General features: G+C 40.9%; 2 protein-coding genes across 3 annotated transcripts; one reads left to right on the top strand and one right to left on the bottom strand.

The window, feature by feature from the left end:
- The first annotated feature begins 161 nt into the window (after positions 1 to 161).
- Positions 162 to 3,263, top strand: fam78ba (family with sequence similarity 78 member Ba). Its single transcript, XM_074650721.1, has 3 exons — positions 162 to 1,420; positions 1,591 to 1,870; positions 2,487 to 3,263. The coding sequence occupies exons 1-3, from the start codon at positions 1,080 to 1,082 to the stop codon at positions 2,727 to 2,729; spliced, it is 864 nt and encodes a 287-aa protein (XP_074506822.1). The 5' UTR covers positions 162 to 1,079; the 3' UTR covers positions 2,730 to 3,263.
- Positions 3,264 to 4,607: 1,344 nt separating this feature from the next.
- Positions 4,608 to 18,753, bottom strand: slc35a3b (solute carrier family 35 member A3b). 2 transcript variants are annotated; one of them, XM_074650720.1, is made up of 8 exons: positions 18,556 to 18,753; positions 11,827 to 12,073; positions 11,474 to 11,616; positions 9,997 to 10,119; positions 9,634 to 9,808; positions 6,695 to 6,813; positions 6,437 to 6,570; positions 4,608 to 5,516 (listed from the first exon to the last, which is right to left on the bottom strand). In XM_074650720.1, the coding sequence occupies exons 2-8, from the start codon at positions 12,029 to 12,031 to the stop codon at positions 5,423 to 5,425; spliced, it is 993 nt and encodes a 330-aa protein (XP_074506821.1). In that variant the 5' UTR covers positions 12,032 to 12,073; positions 18,556 to 18,753; the 3' UTR covers positions 4,608 to 5,422. The 2 variants fall into 2 exon arrangements, with proteins under 2 accessions (XP_074506821.1, XP_074506820.1); XM_074650719.1 differs by lacking the exon at positions 18,556 to 18,753 and adding an exon at positions 16,033 to 16,255.
- Between the last annotated feature and the right edge of the window lie 2,642 nt (positions 18,754 to 21,395).

The following is a 21,395-nucleotide window of genomic DNA, read 5'->3' as shown; positions in this document are numbered from 1 at the left end:
ATCTGGCTCACTAAAAATAGCCTGAATTCCCATCACTAGCAAAAACGACACCACTTCCGCTGGTGACTCACAGCGACCAATGGGGTTCCACGTAGGGAGTGACGCATGGTCCGTAGCCACGCCCACTTGCTATTTTTTTCAATGCAGAGGTCGGGTGACGCCCCTCCTCTCTCCCTCCTCTCGCTCTCTCTCTCTCGCTCTCCAGCATCAGCACCCTCCGAGCTGGAGACAAGACGGCTACAAAAAAAGGGATGCTCTCCGGACCAGCTCGAGGAAACGTAACGATGAGACGACCGACCGAGAGATGCTCGAGAATATTCTGGGTATAGTCACCGTTTTTCTGCACAGTTTAAAATGCTGCCTCCATTCATGATGCACCATTCATGCATCCCCAAGAATGGAAGCACATTGCGAGGAAAATATTAAAAAAATAGCCCTGTGTTGTCTTTATATAGGACGCATTTCTCGCTCGTTTGATGAAGCTTCTTTTCATGTAGGTCAAGGTGATGAAGAGTTTGATGTAGAGGGCTAAAAACAAGGAGAAGCCACAAAGCAAACAAAAGGCATCCAGCATCCCCCCTCCTCTCCTCTTCTCCTCTCTGACGCACCTGTGCTGCCCTGTCGCCACTTGACATGACAGCGCAGAGCCGGGAGCAGAGCAGCAGCAGCAGGATCAAGGGGCACCGACGTGCAGCCGGACGTGAGGACTCGACGAGGAGGAGCAGAGGAGCCACGGTGGAGCAGCAGCAGCAGCAGCCCAGGGGAGGCCGGATTGCAGTTTCTGGGGACGAGCGCCAAGGGCAGTGCGGCAGTCAGCAGGCAGACCGGGGGGAGGAGGCTGCGGAGATCTGTGATACTTCCCCCCCAGGCCCAGCTGCAATCTCACCTCCATATCATCCTGAAAACAATATGATGCTGGACCATTTTCTGTTTGATCAATGTCGACTGTGATACTCCCCATCCCTATCCCCATCATCCTTTTTTTTCTTTCCCTCCCCACAACCAATCAGAGATGATGGGCAATTAAAAGGTTAGATCTGCTCTCTCATCAGTGCAAGGGTGGACCCCGGAGGGGACTGATGTGCATACTGGCCAGGTATCATTTGCTCCCTTCTTCTTCTCTGGTTTTGCTCATTTTGCTTGCCGCCGCCTGCACTATGGGCTGTATTCAGAGCATTGCATGCAAGCCCCGCATCAGACGGGAGAACATTGTGGTGTACGAGGTGTCCGCCTCTATTGACCAGTGTCCCACCATCATTGAGGAGAACTCACCGATTGTGCTCCGTTACAAGACGCCTTACTTCAGGGCCTCGGCGGGGGTTGTGATGCCACCGGTGCCCCGCAATGAGACCTGGGTGGTGGGCTGGATCCAGGCGTGTACCCAGATGGAGTTCTACAACACCTATGGTGATATTGGCATGTAAGTGTATACCTGACCCTATCACACATTGCTTTTTCTTACCACTGAATGAGTTTATAGTGTTTGGATGTGCACATCAACAACAACAACATCTAGACCAAAACCCTGCACCTGCCACTGCAAAAAAAAACAAGCCTCTCACTCTGTCCTCTTCTTGTCCGCTGCTGCAGGTCCAGCTGGGAGTTACCAGAGCTGCGAGAGGGTCGGGTCAAGGCCATCAGCGACTCGGATGGCGTCAGCTACCCCTGGTACGGCAACACCACCGAGACGGTCACCCTGACCGGACCCACGTCCAAACCGTCCCGTCTGACGGTCGGCATGAACGACAACTTCTACCCCAGCGTGACCTGGGCAGTGCCCATCAGCAACAGCAACACGCCCATGCTGACCCACATCACCAGGGACCAGAGCTTCATCACCTGGCTGGTGGCCATGAACTCCGTCACCAAGGTAGGACACAAAGCCACTCGCAGATGAGACAGTTTGTTCCCATTTGCATCAAACTCATATCTTCATGACTATTTTTCTAGTGTTTTCACACTCACAGATATGTTTTGCCCAATTTTAATGAAGAACACTGGCTATACATCTTTGGAGACTGCTCTTGCATTACACACACACACACACGCACACACACACACACACACACACACACACACACACTGAGTATGATGTAATCACCTCCCCCTGCACTTTTCCTTTCTGGTGTAAAGTTACAAAGTACCTCATCTGCTGAATGAAGCCCCTGCAATGGCCCATCAGGAGTCAGTCAAGCTTCAAATGTGCATCAAAATGCTGACAGTACTCACGTATTGTCTTTGTGGAAGAGTTATATTCTTTTTAGGCTATTATAGAGAAGGTTGTCAGGCTTGTTTTCTTCATTATTCAAGAGCTTATGTATCTCGGGACAAACTTTTTACACCATTATTAGGATGCACATTAACTACATGTCTATTAGGACATAATGCACAATCAACTTAACAAAACACTCCTCAAAACAGACCGCACCATGCACACACACATATTCAGTATCGACCATATTAACATTTTGCTGCTCCTCCTCCAGGAGCGTATCGTGTTGCAGACGGTACGGTGGCGGATGCGGGTGGACATTGCCGTGGACCCAGACATGCCTCTGGGCTCTCGGGCCTCGCTGGTGGGTCGTCCCTACCAGGAGCAGCCGCACATCCTCAACTACCAGGAGCCCATCCCTCCCAACGCGCTGGGGAGGCCGAACGCCAACGACGCCCAAGTGCTCATGTGGAGGCCACGGAGAGGGGCGCCACTGGTGGTCATACCGCCAAAATAAGAGGGTCAAATGGATGCACAGACACAAATATAATTGTTCCCCTCTTGCAGATGAAGGTGATGGAAGTCACAAAGCCTATCAGAGAAGAGAGAAGTGATGTTTTCCCCACGCTCGAGATGCCAGCGGCTCAATATCCCTGACAGATTTAAGTGGACCATTATAACAAGCCAAACATCTTGGATCTGACGCTGCACAGTGTCAGAATGGAAGTCGACAACAAACTAGCGTCAAGGGCCCAGGTTGCATCAAGGCCTTTTTTTTGGCTCCCGACAAGTTTTGGACCGCATTAAAGAGTTCTGCCTGCTTTTTTAGCGAAGAAGGAACGCTGTTTTTAGACGCACCGCCACCGGAGGTATTAGCCCACAACGAGAACTGCATCCTGCATCCTTATGTAGATCTTATTGCATGAGAGAGTGAGAGTGACAAGAAAAAAACTGTCCTTGAGAAGTTTAAGAATAGCATTTGTTTTGTATAACTTGATACCTGAAGACATTTTGATTGAAAAGCCAGCCAAAAGAAAAAAACAAACAAAAACCTGCAGGCTGGTTAAACCTCGTCAGTGCCAACAACGGCCTTCAGCACACTCAGCACCAGAGTTAAAGGATGTATTTAAGGAGAATTTAAAAGAGACAAAGTATTATATGAATCTTTTTAGGTTAAGATTAACTCATGCATCCATCAGATTGTATTAAGAGCACCCACCTTGCATAAAAGTCTGGAAGAAAATCTGCTGTAGTTTTCACTGGAGTTTTGCTAATACACCAAACTTATGCACCGACGACTCCCTCGCCTCTGTGGTGCTGCTGATATTTTATTCAGATGGGTGACAAACTATCAGAGAAAGGAGCTTGTCATGTTAGCACATTAAATAAATAATGTCAGCTATGCTTTCTATAAGCGTGGTGTTAATGACTTGGAATAGTGCCATACAACACATTTAAAACAAGAGCTGGAACGGGGCCGAATTGTACTCAGACTATAGATTTGATGTGGCACTAATCAGGCCGTGTTGCACTACCAAGTTACATAAATCTTCCTACAATCAGGTACTCTTAGTAGTGTCCTTGGTGTGGAATTAAACCAGACTGCATTTTTGGAAATGATTTGTAATTAGTGCCATTATTTAACACTGGTTTGTATGAGGTAATATCACAGTTTCAGGGATATTATTTTGCAGTAGACGTGTGCAGATTATGACAGATGAAGGTTTCCTGTGTCGTGGTATGTCCATCCTGGGCTCAGTCCAAGTCCCTGCCTGCCACTCCACACAGGAGTCACATGACTCATCCTCCATCTGTGCTTCACTCCAGGTTCGCGCCTCACCTTCCCAATCTGCCTGCTCCTTTTCTCCCCCTGTCTGTCCACCACCTCATCACACACACACACACACACACACACACTATCTCCGTCCACTCATTTGCTCTGAAATCCACAACTATGCAAAGGTTATCTGTGACTGTGAACAAAAACAGGGAGCAAAATAGGAAAGATGTGTATTTTTTTGTTCATCTGCTTCAATCTCTTTCTTATCTGTCAGGGTCATTGTTGAATAAAAAATGTCTGTTGTAAATGTAAAACACTCAAAGAGGTTAAAATAGGTTATATTAATTCAGTGTGTCTATTTGTCGCGGCACCGCAGCTCATTCAGTCATCTGTTGCTATAGAGACTGGTTTGGTTTTTCCGAGTGCGCTGCAACTGGAACTGAAAAAAAAACAACATCAAAATATTCATGGGTGTGCCTCTGTGTGTATGCATTACTGTGTGTGTGTGTGTGTGTGTGTGTGTGTGTGTGTGTGTGTGTGTGTGTGTGAGAGCGTGCACACATACACAGCTCCATTCATTTCACTTTGAAGTAAGAAAAAAGATCAAGGCAGAGCTGGATGCTTTAATTTATTCATTTGTTCTTTCACAAAGACCATTATTTTGCATTTAAATAACAGTAGAATAAGTGTTTTTGATATAAATACTCTGTGAACAACAAGGTCAAAGCAGTCATATCTCATCTCATCTCATCTCATATAAAAAAGGACATTCAGCATCTTTGACCAAAGGTAACCCCTCCCCTTTTGCAGCAAGTTTGCGCCTCGTTCCACCACTAGATGGAAGCTCTGTCAAGGAGTTTCCTCTCTTTGAGGCAGGCGCTGTCAGCACCATTAATAGGCTTATAGAAAATACACCCCTTTCCCCATATCCCATAACACATAATTACACATACAGTATATTGAACTATAAAATATTGGTTTCCAAATATCCATGAAGCCATGGTTTCACCATAATCTCCTCCTGGTCCCTGTAAATTGCACTTATAGTACGTTTCCATGGGATAATGCTGTCATACAGTGTGTGAGTTTTACTGCAACAATGTCTGCTGACATGGAAAGTTCACTCCACTGTACCCATGTTAGTATTTTATAAAAAAAAACTTTAAAAAAATACATATACAAAGCAAATGTATTTCATATTATTGACCCCAATCTTCTGTGCAAAGCAGCATTTTCCCAGCGGAGTGACGGGAACATTCAGCCTCAACGGCTGTTGAGGTTGCTGTAGTTGTTAAGCAGTAACAGATTTGATCACTTCCACTTTTTCCCGCGGTCTTAATTTCCTCATGCCAGACTCGCTGTCACAGTCCAGAGTCCTGCTCGGTCTGTCGTCACCTCTGTCAGGTGGCACACTTCACAGAGGTCTCTGTTCATACTTTGATGGTGCTGCTACTGGCGGGTTTGTGATCGTGGTTGTAGAGAAATGTGGCAGCAATAACCAGCACTGCCCCTAGGAAAAATACGCTGAGAGAAAGGCGGGAACAGGAAACAAAAGAGAGGAAATAAAGAGGCATTAAAAGTGAATTCAATGAACAATCAATACACATAATTACATGTCATGTAGTTAAAGCAGGCAGCACTCAGAGCTGCCAGACGAATGTGGACTGACTACATACTGGTGAGGGAGTAAAACACCATGAGGCTCAAAGAATTAAAGGAACAGTGTGCAACATTTCAGGGGATCTATTCGCAGAAATGGAATATAATATTCATAACTGTGTTTTCATTAGTGTATAATCACCTGAAACTAAGAATCTTCGTGTTTTCGTTAGCTTAGAATTAGCCATGTTTCTACAGTAGCCCAAAACGGAAAAACCAAACACGGTTTGGGCCGGAGTCGATAACGATACTCGCTTGGTTGCAATCTGCAACCTCTCTGCTAGAGCCTACAGATCCTACAAACTGCTCCTTTAATGTTTGCCATGTTGACCGTCTTAGTTTAGCATGTTAGCTAGCACAAAACACAAAGTAGGCCTACAGCTGAGGCTGATGGGAATGTCATTAGTTTTGCAGATATCTAGTCATAAACCAAAGTATTGGCCGATTGTAATTTTGACCTCCTGTTGTGCTAGATTAAAAGTCAGAGGATCACCACAGTTTATACAATTCTTTCCGTTGGGGAACCTCAACGTCTGTACAAAACTTCATGGCGATCCCTCCGATAGCTGTTGAGATATCACTCATATTGGTGCTAGAGGAAAAGTCAGGAGGGTCATCAAAGTAGGTAGGATACATCACCTGGGAACTATGAATGTCTGAACAATTCAATAGTTGTTGAGAGACCGCTAGCATGGCAGAAAAATAGCAGGCAAATTATTAATAATGAGTAATTATTTGCAATAATCAAGCCTTTTGGGAGTGTGCATGAGCATGTATGCGTTTACCCTGTAGGGTTAAAGTCCTCCAACAGGAAATATGATACGAGTGTGGACACGATGATGGACAGAGAGGTGGCGAATCCTTTGAGAATGTTGTCTGCATATTTAATAACCACAGCTATGATCAACCCGCCCAGAGCCTGCAGGCAGAGAGGTAGAAGGTACTCATTCACACGAAACATGAAGGCACACCTGAACAAGAACAATAAGAGCAAATGCTTTTCGATGACAATTCATTGTCAGAATGAAGAGAAATGATCCAACCTGTAAAGCAACAACTGTGCAGGTGATGGTGTTGTAGCCCTGAAACATGCCCGACTGTCTCACCCTTTGGCCGTCATACGTTATCATTCCCACTAAGCCAAACACAAGGCCGAACATGCCTGGAGGAGACAAGTAGGGACAGAGAGGTGAGGTTTTTGTTCAACACAAACACAGACAGTCATTTTCTTAATGCATGCATCAATTACAACTGATTGCTTTGTTTGAAAGAGGAAGAGAGAGTCTGTCTGTATAACCTTTTAACCTCCTGCCCTCTGCTCTGTTATAAAGTAAAGCGACCTCATTCACACAAACCTCTCATTAGGCATTTTGTGAACACAGACCTCTTTTAAAAGGAGGATGTTTCAAACCATAAGGGTCAAATAACAGGTCATCTTAGGAAGTGTGCAGCTGGAGAGAGAGAGAGAGAGAGAGAGAGAGAGAGAGAGACAGATTTTGGCGAGAGGAAATAAGAAAACTCATTAACTCATTTTTGTTTTTGCAGAACGCCTCCTCTGCTCTTACCAAATGCATCATCAATCGTATCATACATACAAACAAGACATTGTAAGAGATGGTGGAATAATTCCACACTTACAGGCCTATGTTGACCACTATAAATATACATATATAACCTCTGTACAATATACTGGCGTAGAAGGGTTAATGTCAAAACATGCTGACATTGCACTAATGACCTGACCGACTGAAGGAATATCTTGTAATTTGTATAAGACCAGAACATGCGCCATGTTTGTTAACTCTACACTTTTAATCATCACACTGATTAAGGTAGCCAACGGTAGCCAACGGGGACAGTTGTCTGGGTTACGACGCTTTTGATAAACCAATGTACCCGGAAATATGAACCAGTTTGTTGAACCTCTGCAGAGACTCAAACTCAGATCTTTTATGCAAATAAAGAGTCTTTTGCATCTCCAACAGTCCTCTTCTCCAGAGTCTTATTTTTCACCTACAATGCTCTTATTATTCAAAATCTCACCAGATTCCCTTCCTGATCTGAGAATATTGTCATTAACACACAAACAAAATTCAGGTTTTTCGAGAAAGGTAACTATTGCTTTGTTTACCCCATGAGGAAGTTGTTTCCTCTTTTGTAATCTAGTGACACGAAAGAAATATTATGTCGTTGAGCTTCAATGTAATACAAAACCATTGTTTCATTGACCTGTCTAACGCTGGCACAATCCACTGCCACCTTTATAGCTGTAAAGAATTTGTTATGTCTAGCATGAATAAAAGCAGCAACCCTCTTGATCAGCTTTCAAAAAGATAATCAGTCACTTTTATTAACATGGCCCTTCTCATCTGTAGCCTCTATGATGGGAGGAAGGCCAGACCTGTTAGTCTGGTGTATGAGGCTATACGAGAAAACAAGCAATGGCACTGAAATAAAAGTTTTATGAATGAATTCATTGTTACTATTTCGCACAACTATTTCCTGCTGTGTGATAGCCGTAAGTCTTTTAGTTTCACATAAACTCTCCTGCAATACACCGACTGTAAAGCACACAAAGCAGTTACATTCTGAACAACATGAACAAAAACAAGGTGGCCATATTTATATCACAAACAATATATAATTTCGCCTTCACAGGCACACAGTGCCTCAGTGTTAATGGGGAGTATCATATGAGATACAGGCGGTGATACTGGAATCAAGAGGCATAACAATAATACAATAGAGGCTTGCAGCTACTGTATGTAGAGATAAGAAGAGTCATGTTGCAAAAGTGATCCAATTTTTTTTTTAATAATAATTGTTATTATAAAAGCATTATCTGTTTCTTTCCTTTTATCCACAGCGACACCTTTTCACATCTTTAAAGATATGAATGTGGCAGCAGAGTGTGCCAACATTAGGTGTGTCAATAAACAGTGATTATGTTTTGGGCATTTTTATGCCTTTATTTGATATTGATAGTGGAGAGAGAAACACAGGAAATTTGGGGAAAGAGAGTAGAGGAATGACATGCAGCAAACTATCTGGCCAACCGGGAATCGACCCGGTGACTCGCTGCTCAGGGCATTTGCGTTATCGGATCGCACCGAAACAGTGTTGTCTGTTATATTGAAATTCAATGGTATAATATTTCCCCTGTGTCAGTAGATAACGATGACTTGGAAGAGGAGAGATACATTTCACATGGCTGAAATCCACCTTTTTAACACAATAGGGAGTATTTTACAAGATTCAGCTAGTTTGATCTATCAGCTTTATTACAGATACAGTATGATGTGGTGCTCACCATTTTGTATCAAAATTAAAGAGGAACTCCAGCAATTTGGTAATTGCACATCCGTAAAATGGGGGATTCACAAGACACAAATTAAAAAAAGAATCAGGAAAATCAAAGCAGCACAGGCTGAGATATCCTGATTTTTAGTCCCTTGTATGGGTCAAGCTCCAAAAACGCTGCATCCTAACCCTGATGACATCATCAGGGTCTTTTTCTAAGACCTTCATCCAAAGCCTCAGAAGACGTGCATTTTTTTTAACACCACACTACTCACATCTTCAGCAGTCAGAACAAAGGAAATGTTTATGTTTTCTGGTAGAACTTTCTAACGAAACATGGTTTAGGAGTATTTAAAAACTACACTCTTATAATAGGTCAGTAATAACCCATCCATAAGACAAACTTTTGGGTTGCCAGGTTGCAAAAAATCCCTTAACCCAGCTTTAACTTTTCAGTTAGATGTGCTTTGACATTTCAGAAAAGATTTTGCTGAAGCTATGAGCTACAATTTAGAAATAATTTGGAAAATGATGAAACCTTATATCAGTTCCTGATGGTATCACACAGAACATGAATTTACGTGGGTGTGACAGGAGGATGGGTTAGCTTAAAAGTCTTATTATCTATTTTACACACATAATCGTCTCATCTTACCAAACAACAGAGGCCATAGATACTCACCCAGCTGTATGTTACGGACCCACACACTCTGTTTAGTCTCCTTAAGGATTTTCTCAAAGTAAACTCCAGCGAAGCCGCTGGACACGCAGGCCATCAGCACGGCCATCAGTCCCGCAAACTGTGAGCCTGCAGACAGGACCTTCTGCTCAGTGTCACCTTCAGACTCTGTGGGCCACTGTGGAGGTTTAAACATAGATCATCACATGCAGGGACTGGCAGAGGACTAAAACATCTGTCAACTAGAGTAATATAACTCTTTTAGGACTAAAAGTCATTAAGGTCATATTCCACATTCATGCAGCGGATAAAAGTGCATTTGTAAATTGCTGAAGGACTTTGCAGCTTCAGTGTCTGCTGGCTTACCTGCACTAAAGTGACTCCAGCCATGAGGAAGAGCAGGGAGAGCCACTGGTAAAAGCCCAACCTCTTCCCCAGCATGGAGACAGAAAACAGTGCTGTGGTGAGGATCTTCAACTGGTACGTGACCTGTGTGGACCGCAACACAAACACACCATTAAATAAGTAATGTAAATATGACAGGAGAACATCCTGTCTTAGAAAGGTCACTATAGAGTTGTTGAATACTAAACAAATATTATTTTATCATGTCATTTGTATTGTGTGTCCTGTACAGATGTGGCCCAACCCATTTGGCAAATAATATGAACAGACAACGTCAGTTTGTGGGTAAAACCACTGAGCAATAGCTAGGAAAGGAAAGGGTGTCCGGACTTGAGAAGTTTTACTGCCTTCAGATGTGACAAATGAGGTTGTATTTTTGAAATTGGAAGTTGAGAACACTCTAATCTTGGTTTTCATGTAGTTTAAGTTGTGAGAACGCAGTTGATATGTGACTGAAAGTAAAAACGAACATGGCCTTGTTCCCTTTTCAAAAATAGTGAATGCTTTTGCTGCATTTCAGTGTCATACTAGGAACTTATAACAAGGTCAATAATAGCAGTTATATTAGTAACTTGGGCTTGCTTTCTTACCGAGAGTTAGGCTAGATGAGAAGATTGATACCACTATCAGACTATAAGGTATTGGCTAGAAGGGAGCCATCAAACTGGGGAAACTCTTGCGAGATTGTTAAGGTTAGACATTGATGAATAGTTAAGGTTAGGCATTGATGAATAATTAAGGTTAGGCATTGATGAATATTAAAGTTAGGATAGGTTGTTGGGCAGCGAGTCTTGCAAGACTTTTTTCAATCTTTTGTGGTGTTCATTTGTGGAAATTATCTTCCTGAACAAAATGTGTAAGTATCATAAACATTTGTTTGCTATTGAGCTTATTTTCAGCAATAATCCAAAACCCAATTTTTTTCGAGGGAACCCAGGGCGATGCTAACTTCCTGGTTGGCCTACAAAATTACGTCATCCCTGGAGCACTCTATTGAACAGACAGATATGAGAGTCTTCTCATCTATCTTACAGCAAAAAAAGCATAAATAACTGCATTTCCTGCATGTCAAATCATCCCTTTAAAGCACATCAGCAAACATCATAAATCACTAACTCTGCTCTAGACTACAGTATCAGAAGATTGCCACTCATAAAGTCATAAATACGGTAGGCCTACCATATCAATGGGACATTCAAGCGTAGAAACTGATGGAAAGCAACAAGTATAATGAACACACTAAACGGTTAATTGAGAACATAATTTGTAATTTGAAGGCAATTACTGGTTAAGTAAAGATTTATATATAAAAAAGAAATAAAAAAAACATCCCCCTGACCCATACCGAGCTCTGTAAATTCAGGGCTACGCAGTAACGGCGAATGCCAAACCATACAGAAACCAGTTGTGAACTTGAACCAGCTCATGCATGTGTTACCTGATAGGTGGCTGCGTCCAGGTTGGACAAGGCAACATAGAGCAGATTGTTCTGCAGTGTGTAGATCCCTGCAGGAATGGCCAACTTCATGGTCTCCACGGGCTTGTTCACAATCTCCTCCTTCAGCAGCTGCACACTGAAATCTGGCAGAGACAGAGAGTGTGTTGTCAGTAGTTTAATGAAGGGACCACCCATGGAGTGAGGAGACAAAAAGAGAAGAGACAGAGAGGATCTGACAGTCAGCCACCCTGGTATTAAGAAGATTAGGGGGGCATTTATATGATTTTGCCAAATCTACACCCGCAAATAGACTAAGAAGAGAAAGAAAATCCCTCCCCACTCTTCCTACTCACTGTTCTCCATGAAGACGAGGAGGGTGCAGACGAGGATCTTGAGCACCTCGGCCGACACCACGGCGGATGAGGCCAGGTAGCGTGGGCCGTCCTCCTTCAGGGTGCGGGAGTAGCGCATGGTGAGCACCAGCGAGGTGGTCTGGAGCACCAGCACCCCCAGAGACAGATACTTCAGCCTGTAGGAGTGTGGCGAGGACAACACCATCGTGGAGGTCTCTGTGACCGAGTCGGCGGACGACCCAGGAGTCTTTGGGATGGACAGAAAAAAACAGAGGACAAATGAGTGAGTCTGGTTCAGTCAGAGAAATGAGGCATACCTCTGCAGCTCCTAAGGGACTATTAGAGAGTGTCCTTAAGCCCTTGAGCTGCTTTGGAGGGAGCATGGAAGTCAAATGCAAAGGAGACGAGTGAAGGAGGTCTCTGAAGAGACTGAGAGAGGAGAGACAGTGTAGAATAATCAGGAATGCTGGTCAGTTAAAGGGTAGTTAAACAGAAAGTCCAGCCTGAGGCAGTGAAGGGCATTCCTGTGATCCTGGAGCACATAAATCAAAGCATCAGACCAGACATAACAATAATGGGGACAGGGGAAAAACATATATTTTACAGTGCAAATCAAAGTACAAAGCAATCTGTCCTCCACCAACAGAAACAAACTGCTGATTCAGACTCAGGAAGGAGGGATCAGTGAATCATTGGTGAAGCTGAAACTTCAGGTGACCAGCAGTTTGTCATCAATTAAACACAGCCTTCTGTTTCCCTTTATACAACATGTGAACTCAACTCTATTTTTGTTATATTACACTACTGGTTAACAATTTACCCATTTTAGTTCGTTCTGCACACGTTCTAGAAGAGGAAGAGTTTTCATATGCTTTCTCATATCTAGTTAACTGTATTTGTCCTCTGAGGCAAAGAGTATTCATAGCCACTATTTTACCTCTTTAAATAACATTCAGCGGTGGAAGAAGTATTCGGATCCTTTACCTATGTAAAAGTACCAATATTGCTGTGTAAAGTCCCAAATTTACTATCCTACCCTGCAAGTAAAAGTACAGAATTATTATATATATTTCACAGAATAATCCAATATTTCACAGAAAGGCAAAGACGAGAGAAAAGTACAACAAATTACTATTTTCTTTGTAGCAGAACACATTGTTTCATCAGTATCAATAATCTAATAATGTAATGATAATATATCACTCACAGGGGGATATTTTTTTGCAGAACAAGTATGTTTTGTTGATGCTTTTAATACATTTTACTGATATTATGCAGGATGTTTACTTGTAATGGAGTAGTTTTACACTGTTGTATTTGTGTTTTTACTTAAAGCTTGTATGAGACAGGTAATCTGAAAAAAAAAATCATTTGCCGTTGGCCCAATTCCAAACGACCCCCTATAGTCCATGAGCCAGACCCCCAAAATTTGGCTGTCGTGCCACTCTGGAGGGATCAACTCTCATAGTGATTTTTTTAAAGGTCTATGTCCCTAGTGTTGGAAAACGCATGATAGCATTGCAGCAATGGTAGCTTTCTATGTGCTATCACTCCTTTTCTCATCCCTCCATCATTACAATTTGTCCATCTTTTTTCGCCATTTTACACATAGATCCAGTATAAAAAAGGGAAACCAACACACAATATCATGAAGTTATATATCGTTGTAAAGCTTAGACTATAATCTATCCATCGGTCACATTGTCATGACACTGAGGTCAAGAAAATTTTACCTTTGACCTCTAATGCTGCAATGGGGCAAATTCTGAATGCCACTCCAAATGCCCTTATAATTAACTCCATATTGATCTTATGTGCCTATGGATAGTTCCAACATAAAGAGCACAAAAAGAGCTTTAAAATGATACATTACATGAATAACAACAATAACAACATGTCTTATCAGAATAAACGTAACTTTGTGCAGTTTGTATCTGACAGATCTTCAGAACTTTGCATTGAATTCTGTTACTGGGGCCGTTTGTAAATGGCTTTCTAAGCAGCAGAAACACAAAATAATACAAAAACTCAAAAGACTTTCCTAAGAAATTAATTCTCTATCCATTATTTTATGTTTTCTCACTCTTACCTCATTGTCAATATAAACATGTTCCAACTGATGAGGCCCTGACTCAGTAGCAATGGGTTATATTCCAGGTGATATGTGAAAGTGATGTTCACTTTTTTATAAAGGCATGAAACTTGGTACACTTGAACAGTTTAGAGCCCTGAACATTTTCAGATATGGAGCCATCGCAAAAACGCCTTGAGGCAGCTATTATACTTTCCACCATAACCAAATGATGTATTTTGCATCATATCTCCTGTGCCAAACGTGATAACACGGAAAAGGTGATGTCTATCCCTATGTTTTGATGGCCAATGTTTACAATGATACCATTCACAATATCATAAACTGTTCAAGTTCAGGTGGTTAATGGTGAATTCAGTGATGTTGTATGAAGCAAGAGGAATAGTTTTTATATGCTTTCTCATATCCATTTAACTGTATTTGTCCTCTGAGGCAATAAAGGTGAACTACATTTTAGGATCTCATAAAAACATGTAATTAAAGCAAAAACAGAAGTACTCTCCGAGTATTCATAGCCACTATTTTACCTTTTTAAATAACATTCAGTGGTGGAAGAAGTACTCAGATCCTTACCTACGTAAAAGTACCAATACTGCTGTGTAAAATCCTGCATTTACTATCCTATAACCTGCAAGTAAAAGTACAGAAGTATTACATATATTTTATAGAATAATCCAATATTTCACGGAAAGGCAAAGACGAGAGAAAAGTACAACAAATGACTATTTTTTTTGTAGCAGAACACATTGTTTCATCAGTATCAGTAATCTAATAATGTAATGATAATATATCACACAGGGGGATATTTTTCTGCAAAACAAGTATGTTTTCTTGATGCTTGTGTGGGGACTGGCTCTTAAATGATAGTTGAGAGCAGCTTGTTTCATTCCCCTCTTGGCCAATCAGGGTGTAACGACGCCCTTTCTGTAGGGCTAAAAAGAGGAGGGAAACTGCACACCCAGTGTCATTCTGACCTTCACTACATGCAACATGTGTTATCAGCCAAACCAGAAACTCTGGTCTGTTTTAGGCCCTTTTTGAGATTCTGTGCTCTTTTTGTTTTGTTTATTGAGAGTGTTGACTATCCTAGTTGGGGAAAAAAAAAAAATACCAATCAATTGGGTTACCTGCACTAGCACGTTTAGGTGCTATTTGTGCAAGAATCTGGCTTGCCTCATGATAGCCTAACGCCTGCAGGCTGTATTTTGTTATTCTATTCATTTGTTGATTTTCAATGAAACCCTTTATACCCATTTCTTTTAGTGTATTTTATTTGGGGAAACTTTAAAGGAGGGTAAAAGGAAAAATAAAAACAATATTTCAGTTTCCTTAATTGTTTGTTATTATAGAGGCATTTGTTCATTATCGAAGAGGCATTTGTTCATTATTATCATTATTATTATTAAGGAGGCATTTTATTTTATATTATTATGTAACTGTTTTTCAGTCTTCTGACTGATCAACTACAGTCTGGGGAAATCAGTACCGCCACAAATCAATATTCTGTTACTGTAATGTAATTTCTATCCTCAAATGTTTTCAGAAACATCTTGTAGTGTACTGTTTAGCTCCTCTCTGATAAAACACAAGAGCGATTGTTGAGCTGGTTTATCAGGTCTGACGGGAGTGATACTCTGGTGATTTGTATCAGTTATGACAGAAACAATAACATTCTCCACATTCTGATGAAGGGCATGCCAAGGAAATCTATCGTGAAGGATCTTATCGTGAAGGAGTATTGGCAGTTGTGTGTTAATGAAAAGACTCCCGTCACAGGCTTTTTAAAGCCTGAAAACAGAGCCACGAGGAGCCGCAGAAGTCTAGTTTTCTCTCCGAACACTTGAATTACAATATGATGAAACGTTATTATGGAATTTTTGCCCAATGACGCCAAAAATATTCAGCCTACAGCAGGTTTAGGTAAAGGGTCTGATTACTTTTTCCATCACTGGCACACGCAAACACATGGTGTGTCACAAGAAGTCAAGGCTTCAGCAGTCAACAAGTCTGATGTCATTTTTACTAAAACAGTTTGCATCTCATCTACTAGCACTGTTGAGTGTTTAGTTGTCAATCACGCATTAATTAGTTCAGGGTAATGAGGTCATTATTACCAGTTTTGTAACTACGGCGTCCTGGAGTCTTGAAGACTGACATTCTTCACTCTTTTGCCTCACGTTTCCTGACTGAAGCATCTCTTCTCAGACCAGCCACTTCCACTTTTCTTTGTCCACCTCATCCAAACGCTCCCACAATTTAAAAAAATCCTTGTGCGCAGAAGGCAGAATATGAGATGCAAACCATACTCAACCCTGCAGCGATGTCACTTGTGGAGTCAGTTTGCTTTGGCCACAACCCACTCCAAGTGGTGGGAGGAACTGTGAACTGTCATTCACTGTTTTTATTAGGTAAAACATGCGAATGGCTCAGGTGTTGTTGTTGGCACTGGACTTTGTGTTAACGGATCTGACTGATCATAATATAGGTTTTTCCCTCCTACAGTTAAATCAATAGTCTCTTATTTCAAGCACACAGACTAGAATGTGTAAATCATGTTTTTGACTTTTACTGAGAAGTTGAGAGACAAAGTCCTCTGAGCCGTGTCATAACATGGTCGCATAATTTCTCCTATATATCCCGCTTTAGTAGACAGAGGATGCACAACCGTCCACGAAGGCCAAAGACGTGTTGACAAAACAAGAGGTGGGGTGTTCAACACACTGACCTCCTTATGCAGCAGCTCTGCTTAGCAGAGGCACAGTCCCTCTCTGTGAGTGTGTGTCCATGTCTGTGTGTGTGTGTGTGTGTGTTCTTCTACACACACCAAACAAGCTCTCCTCTCTCTCTTTCTAGGCACATTTTAAGAACACTATCGACTTTCATTTTCAGTTGCCAGCTATGCAAGGATCTTCACACTTGTTTATGAAATCGTTTGCTAAAATGTACTTGAGACAGCTGCAAGAATATAGAATATTTAACCTCTTAATGAGCAGCATCCTATTGGTGGGTCGTCATCCTGCACAGCCTATACAGAACTTTATTTTAAAGGAACAGTGTGTAACATTTAGGGGGATCTATTGGCAGAAATGGAATATAATTAGAGCTGTCAATCAATTAAAATATTTAATCGTGACTAATCGCACATTTTTTATCTGTTCAAAATGTACCTTAAAAGGAGATTTGTTAAGTTTTGTGACGTACTGATATTCTTCTCATATGTCTTTATATAATAAGTGTTACTGGCATGCTGCACTTCCTTGTGCTTCACGTCATACCTTGATTCACACACAAGAGGTGTGAGCTGCAGAAACACAAGCACAGCTTCCACACTTTTTACCACCTGATCTCCACCAACATTACAACATTACTAGATGTGTAGTGTTTACCGCTTTGAATTTAAAATGGGAGGGTGCAGGTCGTATCCATGCAGACCCTCCACCGTTTTCTGCTTTCTCCTTTCTCCTTTCGGCTCGCTGCGGTTTGTTTTGGTTGACAGATACGGAACGGATATGACGTCTCGCAGAGCTTGAAGTGGGAGCTTCTCACAAGCTGCCGGTACTCTCCTACGCCTTCTCCATATCAGGTTCTCTGGGAGATTCATAACGAAGTATCTAAACGATGCAGCGCCAGCGTAAGGGAACGGAAGCGCCGATTGGCGCACGAGCTGAAGCCTGGCCGTTCACATCAGAAGCAAATTTCTCAACTGGTCAACAAGCGATTCTGATCATCTATGCATAGCCCAAGTATATATATAGCAATAAAATCACAACTGATTATGACTGACACAGTTTAACATGCATAAAGAAATAATTAACTAATAGGAATAAGTTGCAAGAGACTGTTGATACCGGCCGATACACACACCAACATGTGAATAAGGGGAGTACCGGCACTAATTTTTTTCCACTCTAAGCACTGGAAGTAATCTGGATCAAGGTGCACATGTAGCACACTGTAGTACTCTACATTTTTTCTAAAGCAGATGTAGTATCAGATAACATAGAAAACAGATAATGTGGTGGACTCATGCCAAAGAAAGTGGTGTCTGTGGCCCTGGTGAGGGGTGGAGTGTCCACCAAAGGTCTGCTTCACCTTGCAGGATAAGGTAACACAACACTAGTGAGACAAACAGGTCACACCGCAAAGATGTTTCAGGACTGAGCTGAGATTTTGGCCACAACTGAGTCTAACAAATAATTTACCTGAAAGCCGGTGACGTGGACCTGTGTGAGAGGAAACCTCTATAGGACTATACATTTGTTTTACAGGGTGTTGACCTGAACAAATATTGATCATAATTTCACCAGGATGTGAATCCGACAGCAGGCGACGTAGGAAGGAAAGGTGTGAGTGAATGAAGGAATTAACAGTTTTTTCTACAAGCCCATCTATTAAAAGGCTCCTCTGGTGGTTATATAGCTTTCTGCAGATAATAAAGTTGCTCAAACTGCTCCTGAAGGTTTTTTATGACAGATTGAAAATATGGCAGGTGTGGCTACAGACTAACACACCTCTAACAGATGTGTCTGCAGAGAATATGATTGACAATCTCATCTGCTTCCTGATAGTCTAACATCTCTCCTCTATGCCTCCTGGAGGAGCCCCTTCTCAACCTCCCCATCATACAGTTAACTTACCTGTCGGTCTGAATCTCAGCAGGAGACGAAGGTGAAAGTGTCCGGACACTCATTCGCTGGATAGTCTTCTCCTTTTTTTGCTCCTTTATGAAGTTAATCGTGTAGCAAAGACACAGACAACTGGAAGTAGCTGGAAGTAGGAAAATGTTGCTGTGAACAGTGAGTAGTCTGTAGCAGCAGTCGGAGTGGAAAAGCTCCGTCTCTATGCTGAATGCAAGAGTCAACATGTAAGCTGTTGGCAGCAGACTCCAAACGTTTGGTGACTCCTGCTGGAGAAAATAAAGTTAGGTTTCAAAATGCGAAACCTTGTCATATTAAAATAATCCTTATAATGAGTAAATTTCACATCCATGTAAATGGGATCTAAAAGGCTCCAGTTGTTGCTTTCAACCTTTTATGGTGTTACACCAACAGTATAGTACTTTAATTTAAAAAAACATCAACAACAACAAAAAGAAGAAGATGAATTTGGCTTTAAGCTAATTGAACGTTAAATAAATAAATAAATAAGTTTATTTATATAGCACTTATCAAAACCTTTGTTACAAAATGCTTTACACCAAACATAACAATAAAATTAAAAAACAACAAAACTAAAAAGGTGAATTTGGTTTTAAGTTAATTGAACGTTAAATAAATAAATAAATAATTATAAAGTTTATTTATGTAGCACTTATCAAAACCCATGTTATAAAATGCTTTACACCAAACATAACAATAAATTAAAAAACAAAAAGGTGAATTTGGCTTAAAGTTAATTGAACGTTAGATAAATAAATAAATAATAAAGTTCATTTATATAGAACTTATCAAAACCCATGTTACAAAAAGCTTTACACCAAACATAACAATAAAATAAAAAAAGAATATGAACTTTGATAGCCTATATATATATTTTTAAATATCCATTGGTTTGTATTAAGTTAATTAACATTAACATTTTGTAGCAGTGGCCTTATACCTTTTTTTTGTAAATAAAGTAAGTACCAATTAAACCAAATGATGACAACTAAATTAAATTGGAAACTGATAATGATGTAAGACACTTAAATACCCTCACAGGAATGATTGTATATTATCTTCTATATATACAGTACATTCTCATTTTTTTTCTATTCCTATTACCTAATATTTTATCTTTGTTTTTTTCTTTATTGACGTTTAGCTGAATGTTAAACTAGGTTTACTTTTTATTTACTGTAAAGTACTTAACCAATGCCCTTATATATATATATATATATATATATGTGCAATTAAGAGTTCGTAATTACAATAGTTTATAAACCAATTACTCAAGTAGTTGAGCTTATAGACAAAGTCATTAAGTACACTAGAGAAAACAACTTCAACATTCAAAATTGAAATAAAATTAAGAAAAGAAATAATAATAATAATAATAATAATAATAATAATAATAATAATAATAATAAAAAGAAAGAATAGAATTAAAAAACAAACAAACACACAAAACAAAAAACAACAATAATAATACAAAAATAAGAGAGTAATAATAATAAATTAAATAAACAAATAAGTTAATAGAAAATAAAGGGGGGGGGGGATTATAATATTTAAAGGAGATATTTTGAGACAAAACACTGTGGACATAAAGCTCCAATTCTTCACTTAAAGGTCACATATTATACTCCATTTAAACTAGTTATTATAGGTCTCAGACACCTCCAAACCATGTCTCTGAAGTTTTTTTTCAAAAAAACAATCAGATCATGCATTCCAGCATGTCTCTATAACCTCTGTTTCAGCCCATTTCCAAAAGTGCTGATTTCTGTGTCTGTAGCCTCTGTCTCCTCCCACTCTGCTCTGATTGGTCAGCGTTTTCTGTCAATCAAACGTCCTCAACAACAGCGTCACCCTCCCCCTCCCTCCCGGAGAAGCTCTCTCTCTCTCTCTCTCTCTCTAGAGAGAGAGAGAGAGACGAGTGGAGAGATAGCAGCTAGAATAAAGTTTATAAACCACTTTAAAGTTTATAAACCAGAAACTTCACCCAGCGCACGTTACCGGAGGAATCTGATCAGAAATCGGCGACACATGATGAACATCTGCGGTCCAGATTCCAGGTTTTCCTGACGGTTTCTCTCAGGTAAATAATGCTGTTTATAGCTCTGTTAGTTAACTCAGTGTTTACCTCATGCATCAACTCTGTAAACCGTAAACATACACTCTGTTTTACGTCTGTCTTTACAGATCCATCTGTGAGAAATGACCGACAGAATCATCCCAGAGGAGAGCAGACAGCTGTGGGCAGATGGCTCTGTTTACATGGAGATACAAAGCTAACCCGGTAGCATGTAGCTAACCCGTTAGCATGTAGCTACATGCTAACGGGTTAGCTACATGCTACCGCTATGACACGGTGTGTAAACACAGCGACCATCAGGGTGGAAAATAGAAGATGTGAAACAGTAGTCAGTTCATTATTTCTGCTAAAAGATAAATGTATGGAAGATCAGAGTAATGGTATATTATTTACAGTAGTAGCTGTCTCTGTGTTACCATGACTACAGACCACCGGAGCTTAGCTTACTGTAGTTTACCAGAGCTGAAGACTTTCTCCTGTACCATGTTAACATAACTGCAGGTGGGATGATTACAAATGCTGTGAATAATTAATATTGTCATCTGTCTACTCAAATAAAGTTTACAATACATGGTGCAAGCTTTTGTGTGGAGTATTGCAGCCAACAACAGAACAAGCGGGTTTTCCTTTCAGCATGTTTACTAGTAAACAGTCGAAATAACAATGGCGGATGCAGCTTGCTGAGCCGGCTACTCCGTGGGCGGGGTTACCAAGCCGGGGTATGGGGTGAGGGGGGTGCTGT

This window comes from Sebastes fasciatus, chromosome 11 (assembly GCF_043250625.1).
Source record: "Sebastes fasciatus isolate fSebFas1 chromosome 11, fSebFas1.pri, whole genome shotgun sequence".
NCBI lineage: Eukaryota > Metazoa > Chordata > Actinopteri > Perciformes > Sebastidae > Sebastes > Sebastes fasciatus.
Note: the sequence above shows the minus strand (reverse complement) of the source record. Positions and strands in the feature narration are given on the sequence as shown.